Genomic DNA, 22,550 nt, shown 5'->3' on the forward strand with positions numbered 1-22,550 from the left:
TCGCCCTCGGACTTGGACTGGGACTAGGCCTTCACCATGGCGAAGGACGAGGGGAAGGGGAAGAGACCCCGACGCCTTCCGGAACTTCGACACCTGTTCCGACACCGTCTTCCACGCCGGCCGGGGTGTGGCAACCAGCAGTCAATGCGTCATGGCAGATTATCCTCAGCAAGACTCTGGACATCGATGAGAGTGCCCCGAGCGTGGAGCCTGACGTCGCTGTGTTTGATATCGATATGTTTCTTCATCAGAACAACACTATCATCGATAGCTTGCACAAGCTTGGAAAGAAAGTCATTTGCTACTTCAGCGCTGGGTCCTACGAAGATTATCGTCCGGACTCATGGCAGTTCAAGAAGGCTGATCTTGGATCAGAATTGGATGGCTGGCCAGGGGAGTATTGGCTAAACATCAGCAGCCCTGATGTCCGCGATATCATGGCTACCAGGATTGAGATTGCGAGTCAAATAGGCTGTGATGCCGTAGATCCTGACAATGTGGACGGCTTTGTAGGTAGCATCCCTCAGAAATCCCTCTTCAGAAGACTGACTGACTGACTGACTGGCTTGCTTTCAATTAGCAAAATGAAAACGGATTTGACCTGACTGCGCAAGACTCGATCGACTTTGTTAAGTTTCTTGCAAAAGAAGCTAGGAATCGCAAGCTTGGGGTTGGCCTGAAAAATGCAGGCGACATAATTTCCGATGTCCTTTCCGTTGTTCAGTTTCAAGTCAACGAGCAGTGTGCCGAATATGACGAATGCGACACCTTCGCCGCCTTCATCGACGCAGGCAAGCCTGTCTTCCACATCGAGTACCCCAAAGGCACACCCGACAGTGTCTCGGCGAATGCTTTGACGAGCGACTGCTCGGCATCAGACTCGGACAATTTTAGCACAGTCATCAAGACGATGGATCTAGACGGATGGGTCGAGTACTGCAATGGGCAGAAAGCTGAGACTGCCGTGACATCATGATTGGCAGAATGCCGACTCACCACCTCCGAAACCATGCAATATCTGACGCACGCACTTTGGGATGGGGTTGGAGCTAGGCGTTTTTCAGATATCGCGCGATTTGATTCATGTCCTGGCTAGGTCCGGCTGCCTTTCCTACATTGACACCGCGATGAGCCTCATCAAAGCCCTGCATTCTCTTCTACCCCACACCCAGCTGCCGCTGCATCTTCTCAACCAAACTCCTGTCATTGTTCTTCCCCACCCAATTGCCAACAACCACGCACCCTTGATGTGCCTCGTTTTGTTCTTGCCAAGACAAGCCCCTTTCAATAATCCGCTTCCAATGCAGCTCTTGCGAGAACATGCAAGTAGAATAAGCCAATTTAGCTTCGGTGCCTGGTTACTTAGAGGTGTTGGCTAGGCACAATCGCATGTCAGCAGGTTTTTGCTTCTGTCCTGTCAAGCGAATAGAGATTCTGATGTCGGAAGGTGACACTTCTCTAGGTCACCGGCCCAAAATCAGACCGTCGGACCATCCCAGTTCCTGCATTTCTAGCCGCCATTTCTCACATATATGCCGGAAGCGCCCGACCACACCCGTCTCAGCCCCATTTCTTACAACATCCAGTCACACAAATGGCTCAGCAAAAGTCACCTTTCATACTTGTTCCTCTGTACATATACCCGACTCCGACGTCCTGGGAACCTCTTTTCTTGGCGGCGAAGTCGTGCCCGGATTTGGAATTCTTGGTTGTGGTGAACCCGGGTAATGGACCCGGACCTGAAGCGATGCCTGATGTGAACTACCTTGACGCTTTGGGAAAGCTGTCCATGATCCCGAATGCCAAGGTCATTGGCTATGTGCACTGCAGCTACGGCAAACGGGCGACCACGGCTATCGAGAAAGATATCCTAACATATCAAGGCTGGAAAATCAAGGACGGCATCAGTGTAAACCCACCGTTGCCTGATATTATTCCGTCACTAACACCTTCTAGCATATTCGCATGGAAGGCATTTTCTTTGACGAAGTTCCATCCAGTACTGTCTATGTCCAGTACATGGCGAATCTGTCCCGAGCCGTGAGGAAAGCCCTGGAGTCGTCTGACGGCGAAGCTGGTCGAAACAGCACAGTGATTTACAATCCTGGTGTCGTAATTGATCCTGCTTTCTATCAAACAGCCGACTTTGTTGTGGCCTTCGAGAATCAGGCCACGCAATGGGACTCAACCGTCGTACGAGGAGCCATGGCTGCGCTTCCTACTACCTTACGGGCCAAGTCTGTGGCCATCGCGCACAGCTCTCCTAACCTGCATGACGCCTTACAACTCGCCGAGAAGGTCCATCGTGAGGGGTTTGTAGGTCAATTCATCACCACCCAGCCCGGATATACGGCATGGTGCCTGAAATGGGATGCATACGTCCAGAAGGTTCGAGGGCTTACTGGACATGAGCAATAGGGTATTGGCCACTGGCCAGTGGCGATATTGCGAAGGAGCATGCATCATGCAGTGCTGACTATATTGGTCTTGTCAATTCCTACTCAATACGAAATCTGTCTATCTATCAATCCCACGTTCGCCTGGCAATGTGATTATTTCGCCATATCATGATTGCGATCGAGCCGACATCTTGTCAATCTGCCAAGAAGCGCTTTGCTTGATGACCGCGTCTGTAGAGTTGAGGTTGCTGCAAGGATTCAATATCTTTACGTAAATCCAAGCCTCTGGCTTTTTGGGGGCCGGTACCAGGAAGCATCTGATAAAGTCGTGGCAGGCATCAAAGTGCGGAGAGGGGCAGATGCGAGTGGATGTTGAGGGTCTGGTGGCGTCGGCCAGTGGTCAGAGAAGCATGCATATATGCAGACTCGATAATCGCATACATTCCACCCCTGTAACTAGGCATGCACCTTGTCCAAGGTATAGGTACCGATTACTTAGGACCGTATTGATACCCTGCCTGTAGACAGTCAGAAGTCGCATGAGGCTTAGATCACATCATCGAATTGCAACATGCGTAGCTGCAACGGCTGCATTAGAGCATTTAAAAATGCTACCTTATACGAACCTGCTCAACTTCATGTTTCATGCAGTTGAAATAATCCCTGGAAAGCTGTGGTTGAACGTGCGTTAGTGCTGGCTGAGTCTACTGTCTCACTGGAGGTTTCTTTTTCTCCCGCGCCGTTATTGACCAGGACACGATGAGTTGCAAAACAACATGGCAGGTTCAGTGAGCTATTCTCAGCTGGCATACGCTCCCTTGACCCTTGCGGCTCCTCATCCATCCGGACAATGGACCTCGGGGAATGTCTGAGACAACATTGGCAACGTGTAACCGCCACCTGCTTTGCTGGATCCACTTACCTAGATCTCCCGTTCAGAGCACTGCCATCTCGTATTTGATTGAGATGTAAGGCAAGGAACAGTTCCAAAAGTAGATCAGGACTGGAGATTGCCCTACAATACTTTCGCAGAAAGCCGGATGATTCCCCACCTCTTAATATCCCGTGAAATTTGTTTAGCAGTTTAGCTAAATCGTCCGTTCGCTTTGCCTCGCCTTTGCCCACCATCGCTCCATAGCAACGATGAAGCCTTCGTTTCTTCTCGTAGCTGCTATCTCAGCATTATCTTTGGCAACACCGATGCCAGATGATGACTTGGTCTTCCCCGCTGGACTTGTGCCCCGAGCGAAGCACAAACCCCATTACCATAAACATCGCACTCCTGACTTCCGCAAGCCCTGTGTCTGTCCTCAGGCTGTCTGTCCCTCGTTCTTGAATAAGAAGAGCGTAAGTGCAGTCTTGGTTTGACTTGATGTTTTCATTCTGCCAGGAAGTCGTCGAACGACGGCTAACAATGCCGTTTTAGTTGTGTGAGTGCAAAGCCGCTGCTGCTGAGGCATGCTACTTCAACTCCGAGCGCGGCTGCACTAAGCCAGTTGCTAAGGTTAGTAATGAAGTAAGATCTCTCATTGTGTTGCTTCCTTAACAGCATTGACAGGCCTGTTGAAGAGGGCAAGAAAAGTGGCGAGCTTTGGTGGAGCTTTGTTTGGTCAACTCGACCACCGGGTTCATCGAGGTGTTGAGGGCTTAGGTAGATACTTAGTTAAATGTCAATCAATTATTAATCAAGTATCATCTATGATTTCCAAAGTTCACATATGTATGTATGCTTATGGGACCAACCCAGCACAGTATAAGCCTAATCTTAGGAGATGACATTCAAAGTGACGGTGTGTTTCTCAAGCTCGTTGCTTTGGCATGGTAGTCAAGCTGGGGGAGCTCTCTCCAATTTCAACACTGTGAGTCGAATCAGGTGCATGATATTGCAGGCAAAATCAATCACCAAAAAGGAAGTTGCCGTTTTAAGAAGGGGCGATGTTACGGCCCTAGGATCTAAGTAGGCTAATGAATTAGAGTTGTTTTAGGTGCCTATACCTTATTGTCCTACCCCACCGCACCAACCATGGGTCTATCCCGTGAGGCTCAGAGACGGCGAAAGCCTAACGTCACCTCAAATTTTCCTGGCATTACCATTGCCGCGCCATAACCAGATTGCACCATTAAATCATCTTAGACGAGATAATACATGTTCAAGCGAGTGTATTTACCGCAACTGGCTTTTCCCTTGTGTGTAGACCGGTGCTTCGCTGTACGTAGTTCCACAAATCAATGGCACACCGAGTGATGCTTTCGCGCGGCCGCCAGCCAAGCTCACTCTCCGCTCTACGGGTCGATGCGACGCACACACCGACATCGCCTGGCCTCCTCTCAACCCACCGCAATGGTATGGGTAGTTTTGCGGCCGCCTCCAAGCTCCTGACAGCTTCAAGCACGGTAGTGCCCGTTCCACTGCCCAGATTGTATGCGCGAAACCCGGACTCCACTGTCTCTCCACGTGGACGCAGAGCCGCGATATGTCCTCGGGCGACGTCAAGGACATGAATAAAATCACGGATGGCAGTGCCATCGCGTGTAGACCAATCGGCACCAAATACCTCAAGTGCCGGTCGTTTACCGATCAAAACTTGTGCAAGCACTGGGTAGAGATTGGTCGCTGTGGTGCGCGGGTTCTCTCCTAGTAGACCCGACGGATCGCCGCCCACAGGATTGAAGTATCGAAGCGCGACAATGTGCCATCTTGAGTCGGCTACAGCAAGGTCAGAAAGGATGGCCTCGCTAAAGTATTTTGTACGCGCGTAAGGGCATGTCAATCCTGACACGACGGGTTCGATACGCGTCCGCACTCCCAACTCGTCAATCACATCTTCTCGATGATGTATGAGATCTTCTTCGCGTAATGGAGCTCCCAGGTCTGCTTTAGATCCGTAGACTGTTGCAGAACTGCTGAATATGAAGTTGCGGATGTTGTATCTATCCAGTAGCTCCAGGAGTGAGACGAGACCGCTCACATTATTCTTGTAGTATTGCAGAGGCCTGCCAATGGATTCAGCGACCGACTTGTAGGCGGCAAAATGAATTACACCGGTGATTCTCGAACGATACAGCATGTCTCTGTAATCTCTGTTTCCGGAAGTTGGCGTCGCGAGATCTGCATAACTTTCTAGAAGAAAACGCATTGATCGACTACGATAGTCGACTCTATGAAAATGTAACAAGGGCACAGGAACATCCTTTGACAAGCAATGTTGCCCGATAAGCTTCTTTATATTGTGCAGAACACTTTCATATGAGTTGCTGAGATTGTCGACGACGATTACTGGAGGTAGTTAGAAGAGAATGGAACCCTATCCAAGGCAATATTAGAATTTTCATACCATTATAACCCTCTCTCAGCAGCTCTAGAACCGTGTGCGAGCCAATATAGCCGAGGCCGCCGATCACAAGGATGTAAGATGGACTGTCCGCTTGTGTTGACAATATGCCACTGGTTTGACCGTTGAAAAAGATTGACGGTGGAGGGTCGTCGATCTCTGATATGTCAGGAGTTGTAAGCGGTGATGTTGCAGAAGAGAGGTCGATCATGGAGCCATCCAGTGATGACGGTGGAGAGTCGGGATACATGTCGATGGGCACGTCTGGAGAGGACATGGACAAATCACTCGCCATGGTAGAATAGGCACTATGATTGCGCTTATGGCGGTATCATGGCAGTGAGAAAGATGGGTGAGGTTTTAAACGAGTGAGGATTGGCTTGGTGAAGGGAAAAGTGCAAGAAAGCCAAATGGTCTATACTTCGATCCGACGTCAACAAGTAACTAGAAATTAGGTCATAACAGGGCATGAGCACATTTGGGGCTGCTATTGTGATGAAGAAACAGCTCAGAGGTAATAAGATGTCAAAACAGCGAGTACAAGCCTTGTCAGCTTTCAAAGATCAAGACGGACTTCACGGCTCACAGCGTAACGGATGTGTCCCGACTGAGAGATTAAGATTAAACAAGGGAGATCAGTTTGATCAGTAGAGCCCTTATTGAAGGGCATAGAAGGACGGATCCAGCAAAAGAGGTGATACGGTCATCGTCACGATTTGACCCGTTGTCCAGCCAAACTTACGAACGGTAGTGCAGGGTCGTATGCTCTGACATCGGCCATGTAATACGGTACCGAGACGGTGGTGCAATGATCTGCTCATTTTATTGACTTGACGTGTCCGGCGTTCACCCCGAATGCTTGCATCAACTCCCAATACTATTGTGGTCACACAGTCCGCATGCGAATACCTGAGGTGAACGCCTGACCAAGACAGTCATATTGAATATTGGGTGAAGAAAGGGACTGACTTGACGGAGACCTGACATACGTGGTGGCTATCACACGGTTACATGGAGGCTCTTCTGACGTGTGATCATCCACAATCTGTCTTCCTTGCCTGAGCAGCTGAAACGTACAGGGCGACTATTGAAAGCTCATGCGGATCTAGTCGCATCATATGACCTCAGATAGGCACCATATTCTTTGAATGCGCTGTCCAGCATACAGTTGGTTATTCAATACGGTTGAGAACAACTTGCATGGCATACTGCAGACCAGCACGAATATCTGGGGAAGTATCTATAGGTGTTGGAGAGGGCATGGGTTCCTTGCGTTCAAATACGAGATACTGGTAACAGACCTTCTCGGATGTAGCGGAAATGGAAGCTTATGCACTCAGACCCGCTGTCACTGACAATAGACCTTTGTACCATGCATTACTTCTTGAGTAAGTATATCAGGTGGGCTGGAAGGTCCCTGGGTAATGGGCTGACCGAACTCATCATCCTATAATAGAGCAGAGACATTCTGCTACGTCTAATGAGCGAAACCCAGCTATGGCGCATTCACGTATTAAACTGCCGTATAAAAGAGGCTCCAGACTTGACGAAGCCCTGAGTACATTTGGAAATTCCAGTGCCCTTACATTTGTGTGACCTTGGCAAAGCCCATCACGTCAATGCTGAAAGGGCAGTTTAATCAGGATTCTCGGAATATTCCCGCACTCGAAGAAAATAATGTTACACAAGGTCAGGTTTGGTACATGTACATGTATTAAAAAAGTGAAAGCTGTCAGGTGTTAACCCACTTAAGAAGAATCTTGCGTGGCTCCTACGTATCCGGTCTCGTCCACTAAGTTTTGTAAAGACGGTCTATCAACACGTGTTGATAGTCAAGGTGCTAAAACCTGCATGCCAAGAAATACCTTCTCTTCCTGTGTCAACACGACATGTCCTACAGCAAGCTAGAATCAAAGTTTCGTCTAATCCAAGACATTGATAGGCTTTAACAGTATGGCGCTATATCCCAAAATTAGAAATGGATGCCTTGCTTAAGGTCTAAAATTTGTGTCTCAAGGTCGGTCCGGAGATTTATTGGCCGGTACTCATGGTCTGCCAACAGGCTTGTCATGAACCAAGATTTGGGACTGTGGGCCACTAGACTTATACGAAGAGTAACGGCGTAGATAAAACATTGGACATGTCTTGTACATATTCCAGCCCCGTCTTGCATTGCTATACATAACCTGCATTTGTGTCGGGCGAGACTCAGCTGCAGCTGTCCTGCGATCCCCGCACAATGAACTCGCATTCATGATCTCCTCAGCTGGGTTGGCAGAGTGAAAAGGAAAAAATCACCAATAGGCAAGGATGCCGTAAGACCAGGCAATCAACCTATTATCGGGTCACATCACAGCAAGGATGTGACACCCCGGCACGGCACGTCTGTTTCGCTGTTTTCTCCACTAGGCGCCATGGCGGCTCTTGGCAACTCGGCCGGGGTAAGATCGCCACTTTCCGTTATCTGCATAACTCGCTTTTCTCGATCATCAAATGAAGTCGCCCAAGTACTGTACTTGACGCAACATGCGGCCATTTTCGACGTGTAACTCAGATACGCTCAGTCGCACCGTTTTACATCATGGGTCTTAGCCTCCCTTGTAGACTATGTGAAGCCTTTCCACTACGCCACTAGCCTCTTTAGCTAAACTCCCTGCTTCAACAGCTATATTCCGTCCGGTACCATGCGCGATACTAAGCTATCAAAAACTGCCATTTTTGGGAATATGATCGTGCAATCGCCGGCCCCACTTTGTTTTCCTTGTGACAGAAGGTTCTGAAACTGAAGCTCGTATTGCGGCTCTTAATGGTGTGAGACTTCCTACAGCTCAAAGTAACAAGAACTTGCTTGCTTTGTTGGCACGCTCTTGTGGCATTGCTAGTGCATCTATTGATTCACTTTCTTGATCCATTGGCTCCTCGCTTCCAAAAATGGCCGAAAACTTGGCTGTTCGACTAGTGGATTATGCCTCATCATATGGTAACTCGGGTCCGCCCGTCATGACTCTGTATGCAATAATGGCTCGTTAGCCATGACAAGGTAGGTCACGACGAATTGATTTGCTCCTTCATGGGTAGGCTACCATGTATCCTACCATATGTTGAATGTCTGTGGGCGTCTTGTAGCAGTAGAGTTAATGCTTAAGACACTCAATCTAGTTAATTCTCACCCACAGGGAGAATGCTTGTTCTTCTCCTACTATTGAAACGCACTGCTTTCATCTTTCATTTTTCAGCTGAGCCTCACCTATCTTCATGTGATTGAGTCTTGAACCACCCATTCATTGCTTTCCAGAGGCGGATCTCATTTCATTCATTTTATTTGTGGAATCGTAAAGTTATCCTTTTCGATTTGTATTATATCTCAAGTTATTGTTCACATGGCGTCTTTTTACCAACCTACTGCATCTAACGATGAAGACACATGCGAAGGTTGGCAGGTGTACTGCCCAAGTCTTCTTTCATCGTCGGCGAGATTAGAGAACACTTATCAATATGTTACTCTCATTGTTGCTTGCGTTGGTTTAGGGCTGCCTTTTGTCTTTTCTGTCGGACGGCGATTGCAAGATGTCTTATCAAAGATGAGACACAAAAGTAGTCGGTATGAAAATCCGCACTTTATGATGCCCGAGGAATGCTTCAACTAATTGCCATAAAGTATTGACCATCAGAAGTCTTCAAAGAGGGCGAATAGTACAAGCAGCTTTCAACCTCAAATTGAAGGCTTGTCCTCAGTGCACTCGTTCTATATCTTCAGTGAGCAAGAGTGCGCGAGGCAAATGCATGTGTGTCCGTCGGACTATGATCTACACATTGTACCTTTAGATGTTGTCAACGAAATTCCGACTCAACAGACGCGTAGCAAATTAACTCTCGGTATCATTGCCTTCGACCATGCGGATATCGATAATTTTCCAGGAATCACCGACGATGCATTCAGAGCCGTTCAAGAGTACACTATAGCTGGTGTAGTTCTTACCGCCGCTAAACTTAACGACATTAGCCCAACTAGCGTCGTCTTATTTCTGATGGAGCTACGGAACCGTGGTCTATCAATCATTATCAAGTGTCACCATGATGATCACCTACTGCACCAAATAGACCTAAATGTGGTATCTGGAGTCATAATCGAGAATGCATGTATCCTACCAGATGGCGACCGTCGTGATTATTTTCGCTCGCAAAACTTGCGAGACATCATGACTAGATGCTCCGAGGAACGTATTCAACGACCGGATTTCTTTGTGGGTTTTCACGACTTGTGGGAAACTAGGCCATCAGCTTCAGTGGTCCGAAGAGCCAACAAGCTTGCCAATCACTTTGGAGCAATTCTTCAACATGGCTCTTCAGCCCCTGATACTCTCAACACAGCAAACCTTAAGCGGTCTCCTGCCAGCATGAGTGGCTTTGAGTATCTGCGCAGATCAGAGACTTCGGAGTTACAAAAATCCTGGATCAGTCGCAAGCGAGTAGTTAAGGTTGAGACAAGTCTCTCAGACGGACCAGAGCAGGTTGCCAGTTTGCCATTTGGTGGCATACAGAGAGTGCTTCCAGATATCGACCACCTCATGCTCCCTGCACCATTGCCTTATAAGCTACAAGCTATACGCTGGGAAGATCCACCGGAGTTACCAGCACCAGGTTATGTCCAGCTTGCCCCAAAGCGAACGGACTTCTGGGATTTCTCTGCTGATGGAGAACAAGTCTCGTTTTACGGCTGTGTGCCACTAGTCGCTGGGGCATCTCCGAGGCATTACGACGCCGTGCTGAAAACACAGACTCACCTGCGAAGGTTGAAAATGTTGCAGCATCTTGATGAAGCGGAAATCAATAGGCATATCGACACGCTCGTCCGTTTTTCGCCTGTGTCAAAATATCAACATCTAATAGACACCCTAGTGGATGGCTTGACCAAGCAACGCGTAAATGTCTGCAAAGGTCTTGGGACTGGATTTACAGTTCCAGACAGCTCGGCCCAGTTCTTGGGGCTGTCTGTGGCGCTTTCTGATTCTCCGACCGGGGAGATTGATCTTTTCGTTTCAAGGAGATCGCCTAGTGATATTAACGTCATCTTACACACCTGGCTCGCCCATCATGGTGTCCCTCGTGTTCATCGTTTCGATGAAGAGATGCGCCTCGAACGCTTGTTAGACCCACTCGTGAAATCAAGTCTCCCTGTTTGCATCAGGCACGACCTCGAGAATGCAACACCTGCAGAGATTCTGTTCATTCTCCAACAAATGCAAATCTGTCAGGTAGAGAACCCGTTAAAACAACCAATCGAGACGTTTTGCAAGCGCGTCCTGATTGGTGATTCATCGGCTATCTCATGGAACGATGCTCATTCTAGACGTTACTTAGGCGGGTCAGTAACATTAGCGACCCTTCTTGAATGGCGTCTAAAGGAATTCGCGAAGTTGGGCGCCACTCGACTACCTTCACTGAAGAACCTTGTGCAGCTTTCCCAATCTGTGGAGAAAATCGTCCGCGATTCTCTTTATCACGCTGATAGAGAACCTCTCAATGTTTTCACCGATGCTCTTCTACATGCTTATGACCCGTGGAACTCATGGACTAGTTGCTCTTATGTCGATATCAATGCGGACATTTTTGCGTTGATCTTCTTTTGTACGCTCAGAAAGGCAGCATTGGAAGATGTTTACATAGAAGCTACGGATCACTGTCCATTCTTTCTATCACAGCCCGACCAGGCAGCTGTCTTCTCAGAACTATGGGTTCTTGGTTCGCAATGCGAACTGTATTTTGGAATACTTCCACGAGAACTTGGGGAAATTGTCTATAACCAATATCGAGGCTTCTTAGACGCGCATCCTCCTCCATCCGGAGATTGGGATGGCAAAATAATGACCGTGTACACCAAACCTGAATCATCCCCTCTGGTTCGAGAAATGGATCCTGATGGGCCTGCCCGGGATGGATTCAGCGTTCATAAGACCTCTAAACATCTTCGAAAGGTAATCATGGAATTCGGTGCCCTCTCCATCTTCTGTCTCCCAGCGATGCTGGATGTATCACTCCTGACTTTTGTCGGCCGCGGCTTGTTCATGACCGCCTGGATGGGGCGCGAAAATCTTCCAGCGGCGTGCTACGCCCTTTTGATATCATTGCTCATCTCATCGGGTGTCACTGGCTGGGTTGGTAGTGTAGGCAACTATTACCTGTATAACGTAAGACCCCAACCGCTAGCTTGATTGCTTTTACTAATTCATTTAGTATGCGTACGACAACATGATTTATTTTCATGTGCAGCGCCTTTCTGGCGGTTTTGTGATCACTGTTTTCGTTGGCATCGTGGGGACAATCATCTTTTCCATCAAAAACTCTGTTGGCACTGGCTTCGTTTTTCTTGCATACATAGTCGTCATCACGACCTATTTAAACATTCTTGGTATGTTTTCTTATATAACATGATAGCCACGAGTTCTAACAACAGAAGGCGTTATGGCGACTATGCATCATAGCGGCAGTCCACTTACTTCTGGGCGTACAATACTGTGGCGGACAATACCGGTCTTATTCTTGTCCCCAATCATCTCAACATTCATCAGCGGTCATGACCTTCTAATATACTTGCCTGTATCATATGGATTCCTCTTCCTCTTATTGATTCAATACCGATGGCTTTGTCACGAGTGGTCATCTTGGACTCATAAAATTCCCAATATCACCGAGGATGATATTGTTAGTTGGCATACATCTAAGCTAGATGTGACAGAGGACGTCACCGACGACAATGGCGAATCACGACCTACAGCAGCCCCGGAACTCGTCAAAAAGGCTGCGATAGAAGCCTTGAGACTCAGTGTCCAAGCTTTTAATAAGGACCTTTTCCAAGGATCTCTTCGTTCATCTGATCAACTTGTATCACGTGTTGCAATGGGGATGCCATATATTGAATGGCTACTCAAGAAGAATGCTGAGACAGCAGAGAAGGCAGAACCATTTTCATTGCCTTGGTTTGCTCAACTAAATCAAGGCATAAAAAGTCAGCAGCAAATGTCGCAAGGACTAAAAGAGCATAATATTTTCATGCTGTTTCGATACGCACGCTTTGATGTCGGGCAAAATGTGGGGCTCTTTCTTATTGCCCTCATGGACAGATGGGTTAGCGTCACAATGAGCGCCGAGTCTCAGCCGATTGATCTATTTATAAGTCATAGAGCAAAATACGGCATTTGCTTTGCAATACTCTATTTCTGTGCGTCGGTCATGACTCTGGATGGCACACTTCAGAAATACTGGAAAGAGCTCTTCGAACTGTCGGACGAAAAGCTAACTGATTATGAACATGCCAAGTCTGTCACAAGCTCATGGGAGAAACGGCGGCGACTCAAGTATCTCGCCGCGCTTTTCGAACTCTTACGACGTCTAATTTTCATCTTCGGGGGTTCGACTCTCTTTGTATGGATCCTCGTTGACGATGTGAATATTCTTATTTTATACTACGCATATGTCGTAGGGTATTCTGCAGTGATGATTTTTCAGGTAAATCTCCCAAGATCACTCCTCGCTATTCAAAACGCGCTGATAATGTAATCGATTTAGTTCAATCGTTGTTTTACCACTGACGTGAAATATCATGTGGGATCTATTCTATTTGCCGCATCGGTGGGTTATGTAACTGGCTGCCTGCTCCATTCGGTTTCCACGACTCAGAACTCTTTCTATTCTGATGTAATCGCGTTGAACATTGCTGCTATTCTTGCTGCACTGTTAACGTCTGTTTGGGTTTGGAAAGATTGGCATGTTTCTCAGGCAGGCCGATTGACCGAAGTGGTAGACTTGTCAACACCTTGCTACCGACAAAAGAAGATAGCAGACATAAATGCTCTTCCCATGGAGAGCAAATGCTCTGGTAAACGACAACGCGGCACATCCATCACCTCAAAGACGCCCAATTTCGTGGCTCAGAGAATCTCCGACATCCTCAGCATTAGCATTGAACAGCCTAACCCGACAGCTATGAACACTGCGTGGTCCACAGAGCTTCTGAGAACTTCGCTTAACATGTGGAATTCTGGACAGACTGTACTCACTATCTCGTCTAGAGCCAATTTGGTTGATCTCGGGTTTCCCGATGCGGCGTCTTTTAGCACTTACGAGGACGGAATCCTGTATATTACGACGGGGTTTCTCCTTCAGAGTGAGCTGGATCTCCCATCTTGGCAACCTCTCCACGCATACCTGTAATTAACTCCCATCCTAGTACTCTTCAATATCATGACTAATGTCTTTGATAGATTAACCGAAGCTTTGTTGCATCATACAGCAAGGGCAGTTCTTAATCTCGATGCCGCCCACGCGCTTTTGGCAGAACACTTTCTCTACGAAACAACGTCAATGGCAAGACGAATCGAATTTGAGATCTCAACTCAAAGCATGGAAGGCTTACTCAATATTTCACGGAAGACAAACCTCAAGCTCATGAAGCATCTCTGCTTTGGTGTGGATGTCGACGCAACGTGGGGTGACCTTCCAGCCGCCGTCAGAGAGTCCATTATATGCCGCATTGTCGGCGACAAGGTTCTGATGACTCAAGATTTATGCCACTGGATGACGACTATGGATATTGATATGCGTACGAATGATTTTCTAATTGACATATGTCTCGCAATTCACGAGAAAGTGAGGGAGCGTCAAATATTGTCAAATAATCTCCTCGGCCTCGAGAAAGTGTCTGTCCTTGATTCAAGCACTGAATTGAGGTGCAGTACAATCAATAATGCTCCGCCAGCTTATACATTGCTGTCGAGGGTATTATCCTTTGTCGCATCTATTCCTACCAGCTTTACCAAGTGGGTCAGCATCCTGTCGGGCGCCGGATCAGATGTTGAGCGTGAGATATGGTATTCACTGCGACATGTCTATGGCCGAAGCCTCGTCATCTGGATCGCTCTTTCCTTCTGGAGGTTTTGCTGGGTGATGAAGAACTTATGGGTTTACATTCTATTGATCTATCATCGCAAAGCCCTAGCGAAAATCTCACGGCTGGCAAAGAAGGGTGCAACCCGAACGTTGCACAAGAATGTTATTACAGTCGAATTGCGCAGGAAGACGATAACTGGCTTTGCGTCCCGAAATTGCCAGGGATCAATTACTCTGGAGATTTTCAACGGCCAACTTTCACAAAAGCCTACCTCCAGCGATCCGTGCTCGAAGGCAGTCTATGATGATCACTTCAGACTTGCGACGCGTGAAGACCGGCTCGAAGAACATCTTGTCACTGCAACATATACCTATGCTGAGGGAAGTCATCGACGATGGCCAACGTCTAAGCATGTTACAAGCCCTCTAGAGTCCAGATGGTGCTTCTATGACAACTATGGCAGAGTTACTCAAGGAACACTGTCCATCAATGGTAATGTCTACGAATTTCAATATTCATATAAGTCCAGCCCCAAAGGCAGCCACGAGATACTTAAAGCCGAGTACCGCTTAGCGCAGAACTCGTCCCGAGGTGATGACTGCCTGACGATATACTGGGGAGTCCCTTTGAGACCAGACGTTGGCAAGATACTGGATTGGGTTCCATCTGACAGGCTGTGCCGTGTCGTAAGAAAAATCGGAGACAAGACGTATACGACGACTAGTAACTACCAACATCGCTATGATCCAGTCATGATCACAGTTCTCGAAGACGGGAACAATAAATGCACTCTTATGGCGCAGCCACCTACAATATTTAACGACGAAGATCGCCTTAAGAGCCGCCCAACTGACGTCTCCTTCATTAATGACGACCTCTTAATCCACCACAGCCAAAGTGAGCTTCAGCGTATCCAGAAGTATTCATATCGGAGCATGTCTATACTCTCGCTCTTGAATCCTGCTGCCTGGTTCTATTGGCGACGTAAGGTCGTGCATCAAAGGGTTCCAACATGGTGGCTGAGAACAGAGTTGTGGAATAATTGGCTCAAGAGTGGATCACTTGATGGTGTTACTGCTTGCTGGCTCGACGAGATCATTCTTCGCGAAGAACCTTTACTGAAGAAATATTGGAGTGCGCGTAATATGGGTCGTCTCTCGATTGCCAAGGATGAACTTGATGCCAACATTAGCCAAATTGTGGCTGCCATTGAGCTCGACAAGGATGTATCGGAAGTTTGCCTCTTACCTATCAAAGCATCAGATCTCTATGCTATGGGCTTAGGAAAGGATGCAAACCAAATGACTACCCGTCCTCAAGATTGCTTCCAAGACACGACTGACCGTATCTCGGTCATTTTCAACGACATTGGCTGTTGGCCAGAATCACCTGGTGGCGTTTCAAACTGTAGGCGGGATCTTGTCAATGGACATAGCACGATCCGAAATCACGTCCTCGCTGAATCTGCCAACGAGTATGGCATTCCTCGTTTTCAAATTGAGAAGAATGTTCAGTCACTCAAAATCCTACCACTGTGGGGTCTGGATCGTAAAACACCTAACCATGGCGTGATCGACAACCTGCTACAATCAGAAGTGGACGAGAAGATTAGCAATACCGCCGTCAGACGTGACATAGTTGGTACATTTGTGCCACTTCTTAAGATGTTCGTTCTTGGTTCTCGATCAAAGCAAATATCAAGGAAAGACCTTGTCAAGTACAGCAATGCCATGCTCACAATGTTTGAATATTTCGAACATAAGGATTATAATGAAACATGGAATTCTAAGGAAGTGGCTTCTGCCTGGGTTGAAGCATGGCTAACTCCATACAATGATCCAAACATTGTGGAGTTTTCTAATAGCTTTGAGTTGGAGCGCCCCACGATGTCCGATTTTAGAGACGCGCTTAACATCTACGTCTCCTATTTCTTCATTTTTTCGGTGCAAACTCCGGACGATTGTCCAAAGGTGTTTCAGAGCACGCACCACGGAATCAGTAGTCTGTTTGGCATGCTGTTGAAATACCGAAGGGGCGCCACCTTTGGTATTTGGGACCACGCCATACTTTGGCGGGAGTGTTGTCTCAATATCAGCCCTGCACAATGCCAGCTACCGATTCCAGTCCAATCTATGCTGCTTGCAGGTATTGGCCTTGCCACACGATTGGCCTACTTCCATGCTGATGTTGTCTTACCGTGCACTCCGTTTTTTAATCCCATCTGGGAAGCCGAAATCGGTACCGATCGGGGTCGGCTAGGAAGCAAGAAACAGTTCATTCGCAAGATTGATCCAATTGTCAATGGCGTTAGCAATATGGATTCCTTCCAGCCTGTCGAGCAGGTTCGCTCAGAAACACCAACTGTTGTGATGCTATCCAACGTCCAGTTCATCAAAGATATCAAGACAGCAATCCTTTCAGCCGATATAATCATAAATAAGTTTGGCTTCAAGGATTACAATCTGATGATTTACGGCTCTAAAGACCGGGAACCCTCATACGCTATCGACATGGGAAAGCTCATTGACCAATGTAACCTATCAGACAAGGTGGTTTTGGCCGGCTTTGGCAATCCCCAAGAGGTCCTCAAAGATGCCTGGTTGTTTATGAATTCCTCATTGTCGGAAGGACTTCCACTCGCAATTGCCGAGGCAGCTTTGGCTGGTGTGCCGATTGTGGCTACGGCAGTAGGTGCCACTGCACTGGTTCTTACCGATCCCGATGACACGGAGCAAAAGTATGGGGAGGTGGTTCCGCCTAACGATCCTATGGCGCTAGCAAGGGCGCAAATTAGCATGTTATCCATGGCTGGGCCATGGTCAAAGTTCACTGGCGAAGTAGGCAAACGCCAATCTGTGCCACCCAGTCTCACCGTTCCAGAGGTCCTTGGAGAACATGAAGTGCATTGGCTTACACGTCGTATGTATGAGAAAACTGAAGATCGACGTAAACTTGGCATGCTGTCGAGGCAGACGGTGCTGCGTGGGTTTCATGGCAAACGGTATTTACGAGAGCATGAACAAATGTACTGGATTCAGTGGCATTTGGCTCGCATGCGCAAGAACCCGGAATTGGCGATGTCTCCTCACTCGCTACTCTGCTTTGGCGCACAAATCCCCCTTCGCTACGCAGACGGAACTAGCGAGCAATGCACCTACGACCTCCTGCCTGATGTTTTGCAAAAAGATGAAGGGTCTCATTTGGTGCAACAGACCAAGGATGCTCGGTGGCAGGACTTCCCCTCCAATGAGTATACAGGGAAAAGACTCAGCAAGCAAAGGGTTGAAGAGCGGTCAATTTCCCTAATATCTACCGTATGACATATATATATTACGAGTCTAATGTGTTGTTTTCTATTTCGTAGTGCACTCAACAACTGATACCCAGGGCTTGCTCGTCCGGAGTCTAGACCATCACCTTACGGCCGTGCACCTTGTGGCTTCGCCAGCAATGCGCCTCTTCATTAAGAGAGCGCCAACCATTCCACGGTCAGCCGGAAGTATATGTAATGACATCAACACTATTTAGGCTGTATGCTTTCTGTTCAAACAAACCCATGTGGGCTGCACCTTATGATGGGAGCTGGATACGACCCCAGCTCAATCCTTCAGTGTTTTTCGGTCAGCGCCGAATGTCAGACATGTGCTTCACATCGCAGCGAGCGGTTAAGTTTGCTCTGCATCAAAACAAATATTTGTGCATCCATTGTACCACCTCAAAGCTCTAAGAAATCTACCTCTTCAAAGTCATTGTCTCGTGCTGCTCTAGATACAACATATGCGCTTCCTCCGTGGCCTGGAAAAGCGGTGTCTTTCACGAGCTTTCGCGCTGACACGCGAGTACCTCGTGATGACCGCTATAAATAAAATTTAGGTTACGAACCGGCTCACATTCCAGGGAATGTGGCCGATTCGATCTAGGCCAGTCCATTCCCCCACACGCGATTCCATCGGCAGTGCAATACGAGCTTCGTCCAACGGCCCATTAATGCCAGCCCCGCTAAGGCCGCCGCCTAGCATAGCTTCGGCTCTGAACTCTCAGCGCCCTTTCACCAGCTGACCGTCCTACATACGAAGGAAAGTAACCTTGGTGTAGTAATAGAATCTCAAGGCTACCGAATGGGCACAATGAGACGTTGCAAACCGAGCGAGGTAAGACGGATTCGCCTCTTCGGGAGGCTGGGTATCGAGGGCGCAAACATATCGAGATCCTATACACAAGACAGGTGATCCTGATGTAAATCTGTATATATAGCAGAGGATTCGCCTCATCAATAATCATTCCAGAGTCATCAATACCAAATATCTCAAGATAATTCAAAGCCAGTCATTACTTCTCTTCCAATAGAACTTTATCAGACCTCGTCGTTCTATACCCATACCATCACAAGCAATCATCATGAAGTTCAGCATCGCTCTTCTCGCTGCCGCCATCACTGGCTCTGCTTTTGCCGCTCCCACCAAGAGAGCTGACCCCAATTGGACTATCGAGTCCATGAAGAGAACCTGCAACTCCGCAAATACTCAGTGTGTTTGGGACTTCGGCATCAACACTCACCTCGCTCCAACGACGCATTGCACGTTTACCGTCAAAGGCACAAAAGCGTCACAATTGCCCGGCACGGGTGCCGCTTGCGGTGCCTATACGGTCACATCCGGATGGAGCGGCCAATTCGGCGCTGGCAATGGTTTCACAACCCTAGCAGTCGTCGACAATACCAAGCACCTCATTACCTGGCCGGCTTACACCGATAAGCAGCTCGTCAACGGCGTTGCTGTAAAGCCTGACCAGAGCTATCCGCCAACAAAGCTCTAATCGTCTCCCAACCGCGAGATGAACAAGCCAATTTGAGTCCCAGCTTGCATGTATAAAGAGGTTGCATTGGGAAGGAAAATTTAGTTTATGAAACATCATGTACTACTCAACAATGTATTTAATTAAACATAATGCGAAACATTGCCACATTGTTGCGGTACTGAGCTTATAGTGTGGTGATATATGTGACATATGTTGAGCTTGAGCGACGTACCTACTGCATAGCTTGTCACAGAGCATACAAACAATGAATACAGATCATAAAACTAGCTGAAATCTCGTGGAAAGTCAACCGTGTATTGTTGCAACTTCAATCCTGAGGTCCGTCGCTTTGCGGTTTAACTCTCCACCAACCTCTCTGTCTTGCTCCCCAGCTCCAGTGTTTCATTGGTTCATGTGCCAAGTCCTGCATGTCCTTGATTATCCACTGCTCCGGGCCTACGGAAATGATGCCATGATCAACAGCTCTACGTGCAAATTTGACCGATGTCATGTTATCCCCAACGCTGTTCCATTGAACTGCAGCATGAAAATATGCCTGATGCACCTTCACTCGAATGCCTTCAAGCTCAAATAACTCAGCCATAAGCTCGGCTTGCTTCGGCGAGCTAGCATCAGTTCTGGTATAATCCTCTACTTGTTGTCGTAGTAGAGCAATCTGATTCAATCGGGAATCTGACTCTTGAGTGACGTGTGAGGGTGCACTACAATGATGACACGTGCAGTCGAAGCCCCAGATACTCTTTAATCTGTCTTTTCTCTGGTCTCTCGTGAGTAGAGAGCTAGAGTACGCTTAGTATATGAAGTAAGAATTATTGTGTATGCTACTCACTCCACGTAGGTGATTGTTATCTCCTCGCCTGGGTAAATATCTCGGTTTGCATAAATGCGGTGAGAGAACGTCTGATAGTCGAAATAATAGTTGCTATTAGGCCGGCAATCATGATTGATTCGCGACACTATGGCTCGTCTTTAGTAAACATTTCAGAATCCCGAAAAGCCGCAAAAACTGTGCTGATTTATATACCTTCTAGAAACGTGGCACAAAATGTCTGCACCGCATCGTGACTATCCCTGACTTGTATGTTGAACGAGTTGCTCAACATGATTCCCCGGATCTTGTCGGTGGGGTTATCCACTGGTATATGGGTTGACAAATTGAGATACGCATTCTGGTGAGATGAAGGCAAGTTTGCGAAAGCCTCTGGGAACAGTGTATCAACCACAAGGACGTCGTTAATTATCCTCTCATCCGCAAGGAAGGAGGGTTTCCGATTCATTATCATTTCACCACGACGGATAATGCGATCAGATACGAGACCCACGCCTTTGCCCGGGATCTCTTCATCATGATAACGAGGATCAGTATCGCCTAGTTGAGTGATCTGTGAATCTGATTCAAAGGAGGACCAAATTGGTAATTCTGCTAGCGTTGCTGCCACTTCTTGAGTAGTAATTATCGTTATACCTTCCCCATCATTGAAAGAGTTGCTAGAGAAAACACAGAATGTAGTTCCTTTGGTGTCACTGCAGTGACCCGGCTCGTTCCATGGTGTGGTCAAATTCTGCTTAGTGCCGAGGCTCGCAGTGTCCGACAGAAGATCGCTCAAAGGTAGTTCACCGGCTCTGTCACTAGTAGCACAGCTGATACTAGCAAAGGCTATTAAATGGATGGAAAAAATATTCATTATGCAATACTTTGCGCAGGATGTTGTCAAGGTATTGGAAAGTAGAGTTTTAAACCTCGCGGCGGAAAAGAGGTCTATCTGATACACAGTCAGGGGCTATAAATGGTCAAATCGGATTAGCGCCCCTGCAAGGTTCCCTGCGCTCGACGTTTCAGTGCTGCCAAGGCCTAACAATATTGACTCTATGATGTGAAACGCACCGTGAAAGATTAGAACCGATGATACCAGATATCTGAACGTCGGCGCACAACACGCACAGTTGAATTGTCCTTTGAATATGATATTTACTTACACTAGGTCACTAGCAAATGACTGGCTTCTGACGTCCAGTCAAAGCATGTTTTGGATATAACTCGCCTTGAATCCATGGAACAGATCACTAGCAAATGGAATCCCCCACTTGCATTTATGATATTCGCGCCATATGATTGCATGCCGCGTCGCTGATGAATCCCGCAATCTTAATGCAATCGACGTGAAGATCACGGAGTATTCGGCTATTTAGACGTCTTTCGCTCTTGATATAGTGGGCCCCCTTGCTGCCTATCCTTTACAAACTTTTGGATCTCATTTAAGTCTTTACACGTATGTACCTGGTCGGCGTCGATATAATTATGTCCTATGCCCTGATAGTATCTTGTGGGTATGAGGGCTGTGCTACCGTAACAGGCAATAGACTGCCGGACGATGTCAAGGCAGTGGTCTGTCTCACATTAGTCGATGCTCTCATCAGCATTCTATTACATACCTAAGTGAAGCGGGCCATGTAATTGAGTGAAAGGATAACGATCTGGATATAGAGCTCGACGAATGAAATCCTGGTATCAGTAAGATTGATGACACTTGACAAAGGCAGTACTGGTTAATTGGACCTACTACGCAGTGCAATGTATGAAACACGTCTAGTCTAGAAAGAGAGTCAGCTCATCTAAATAATCGGACCAGAATTTCCCAAACCATACCCTGCTGTATACCCACCCTCAACGCCATCGTAGTAATCTTCGTAATTGTCCCCAAATGCAGCCCTTGCTTCTGCCTCAGATATTGAAAATCCAAAAGGGTCCCAGAGTCTGAACCATGCATTATCCAGTTCCTCTGTCGGTTGTCCCACGTAAGTCTCATTTTCTGGCCAGGCCATACCTTGAGGTCGCTCTGGGATCCAAGCAGTGCCGTTAGTATAGAAATGCGGTGAGCCACTGAAACGGACTTGACGGAGTCTTGGTTGAAAAGGCAATACTGTATAGTGGTCAATGACATCTTATAGCGGGTGGGAAGGTTTGTATGTACTGTTGAATTCTTTTGCGCTGGGTCTGAGTGCCTCGTTCAAGGGGAAGATATAGCGGCCAACAAGAAATGAGACGATTGATGAGCAACAGATCACAAGCACCAGAAGTGTATGCCGTCTTCTTGATCCTGGCTTGTACGGCAC

At 47.5% G+C, this 22,550-nt stretch overlaps 3 protein-coding genes across 3 annotated transcripts; all 3 read left to right on the plus strand.

Moving 5' to 3' along the window:
• Positions 1-236: 236 nt before the first annotated feature.
• Positions 237-976, plus strand: UCRPA7_8876 (putative endo alpha- protein; the record flags this gene model as incomplete). Its single annotated transcript, XM_007921383.1, has 2 exons — positions 237-509; positions 581-976. 2 exons carry the CDS (start codon positions 237-239, stop codon positions 974-976), a joined length of 669 nt encoding a protein of 222 aa, XP_007919574.1.
• Positions 977-1,594: 618 nt separating this feature from the next.
• Positions 1,595-2,418, plus strand: UCRPA7_8877 (putative cell surface spherulin 4-like protein; the record flags this gene model as incomplete). Its single annotated transcript, XM_007921384.1, has 2 exons — positions 1,595-1,909; positions 1,957-2,418. 2 exons carry the CDS (start codon positions 1,595-1,597, stop codon positions 2,416-2,418), a joined length of 777 nt encoding a protein of 258 aa, XP_007919575.1.
• A 16,598-nt stretch (positions 2,419-19,016) lies between these two features.
• Positions 19,017-19,433, plus strand: UCRPA7_8878 (putative small secreted protein; the record flags this gene model as incomplete). The annotated part of the gene is made up of 1 exon (XM_007921385.1): positions 19,017-19,433. The coding sequence occupies one exon, from the start codon at positions 19,017-19,019 to the stop codon at positions 19,431-19,433; it is 417 nt and encodes a 138-aa protein (XP_007919576.1).
• Between the last annotated feature and the right edge of the window lie 3,117 nt (positions 19,434-22,550).

This window comes from Phaeoacremonium minimum, assembly GCF_000392275.1.
Source record: "Phaeoacremonium minimum UCRPA7 unplaced genomic scaffold PA7_03_scaffold_610, whole genome shotgun sequence".
NCBI classification, from domain to species: domain Eukaryota; kingdom Fungi; phylum Ascomycota; class Sordariomycetes; order Togniniales; family Togniniaceae; genus Phaeoacremonium; species Phaeoacremonium minimum.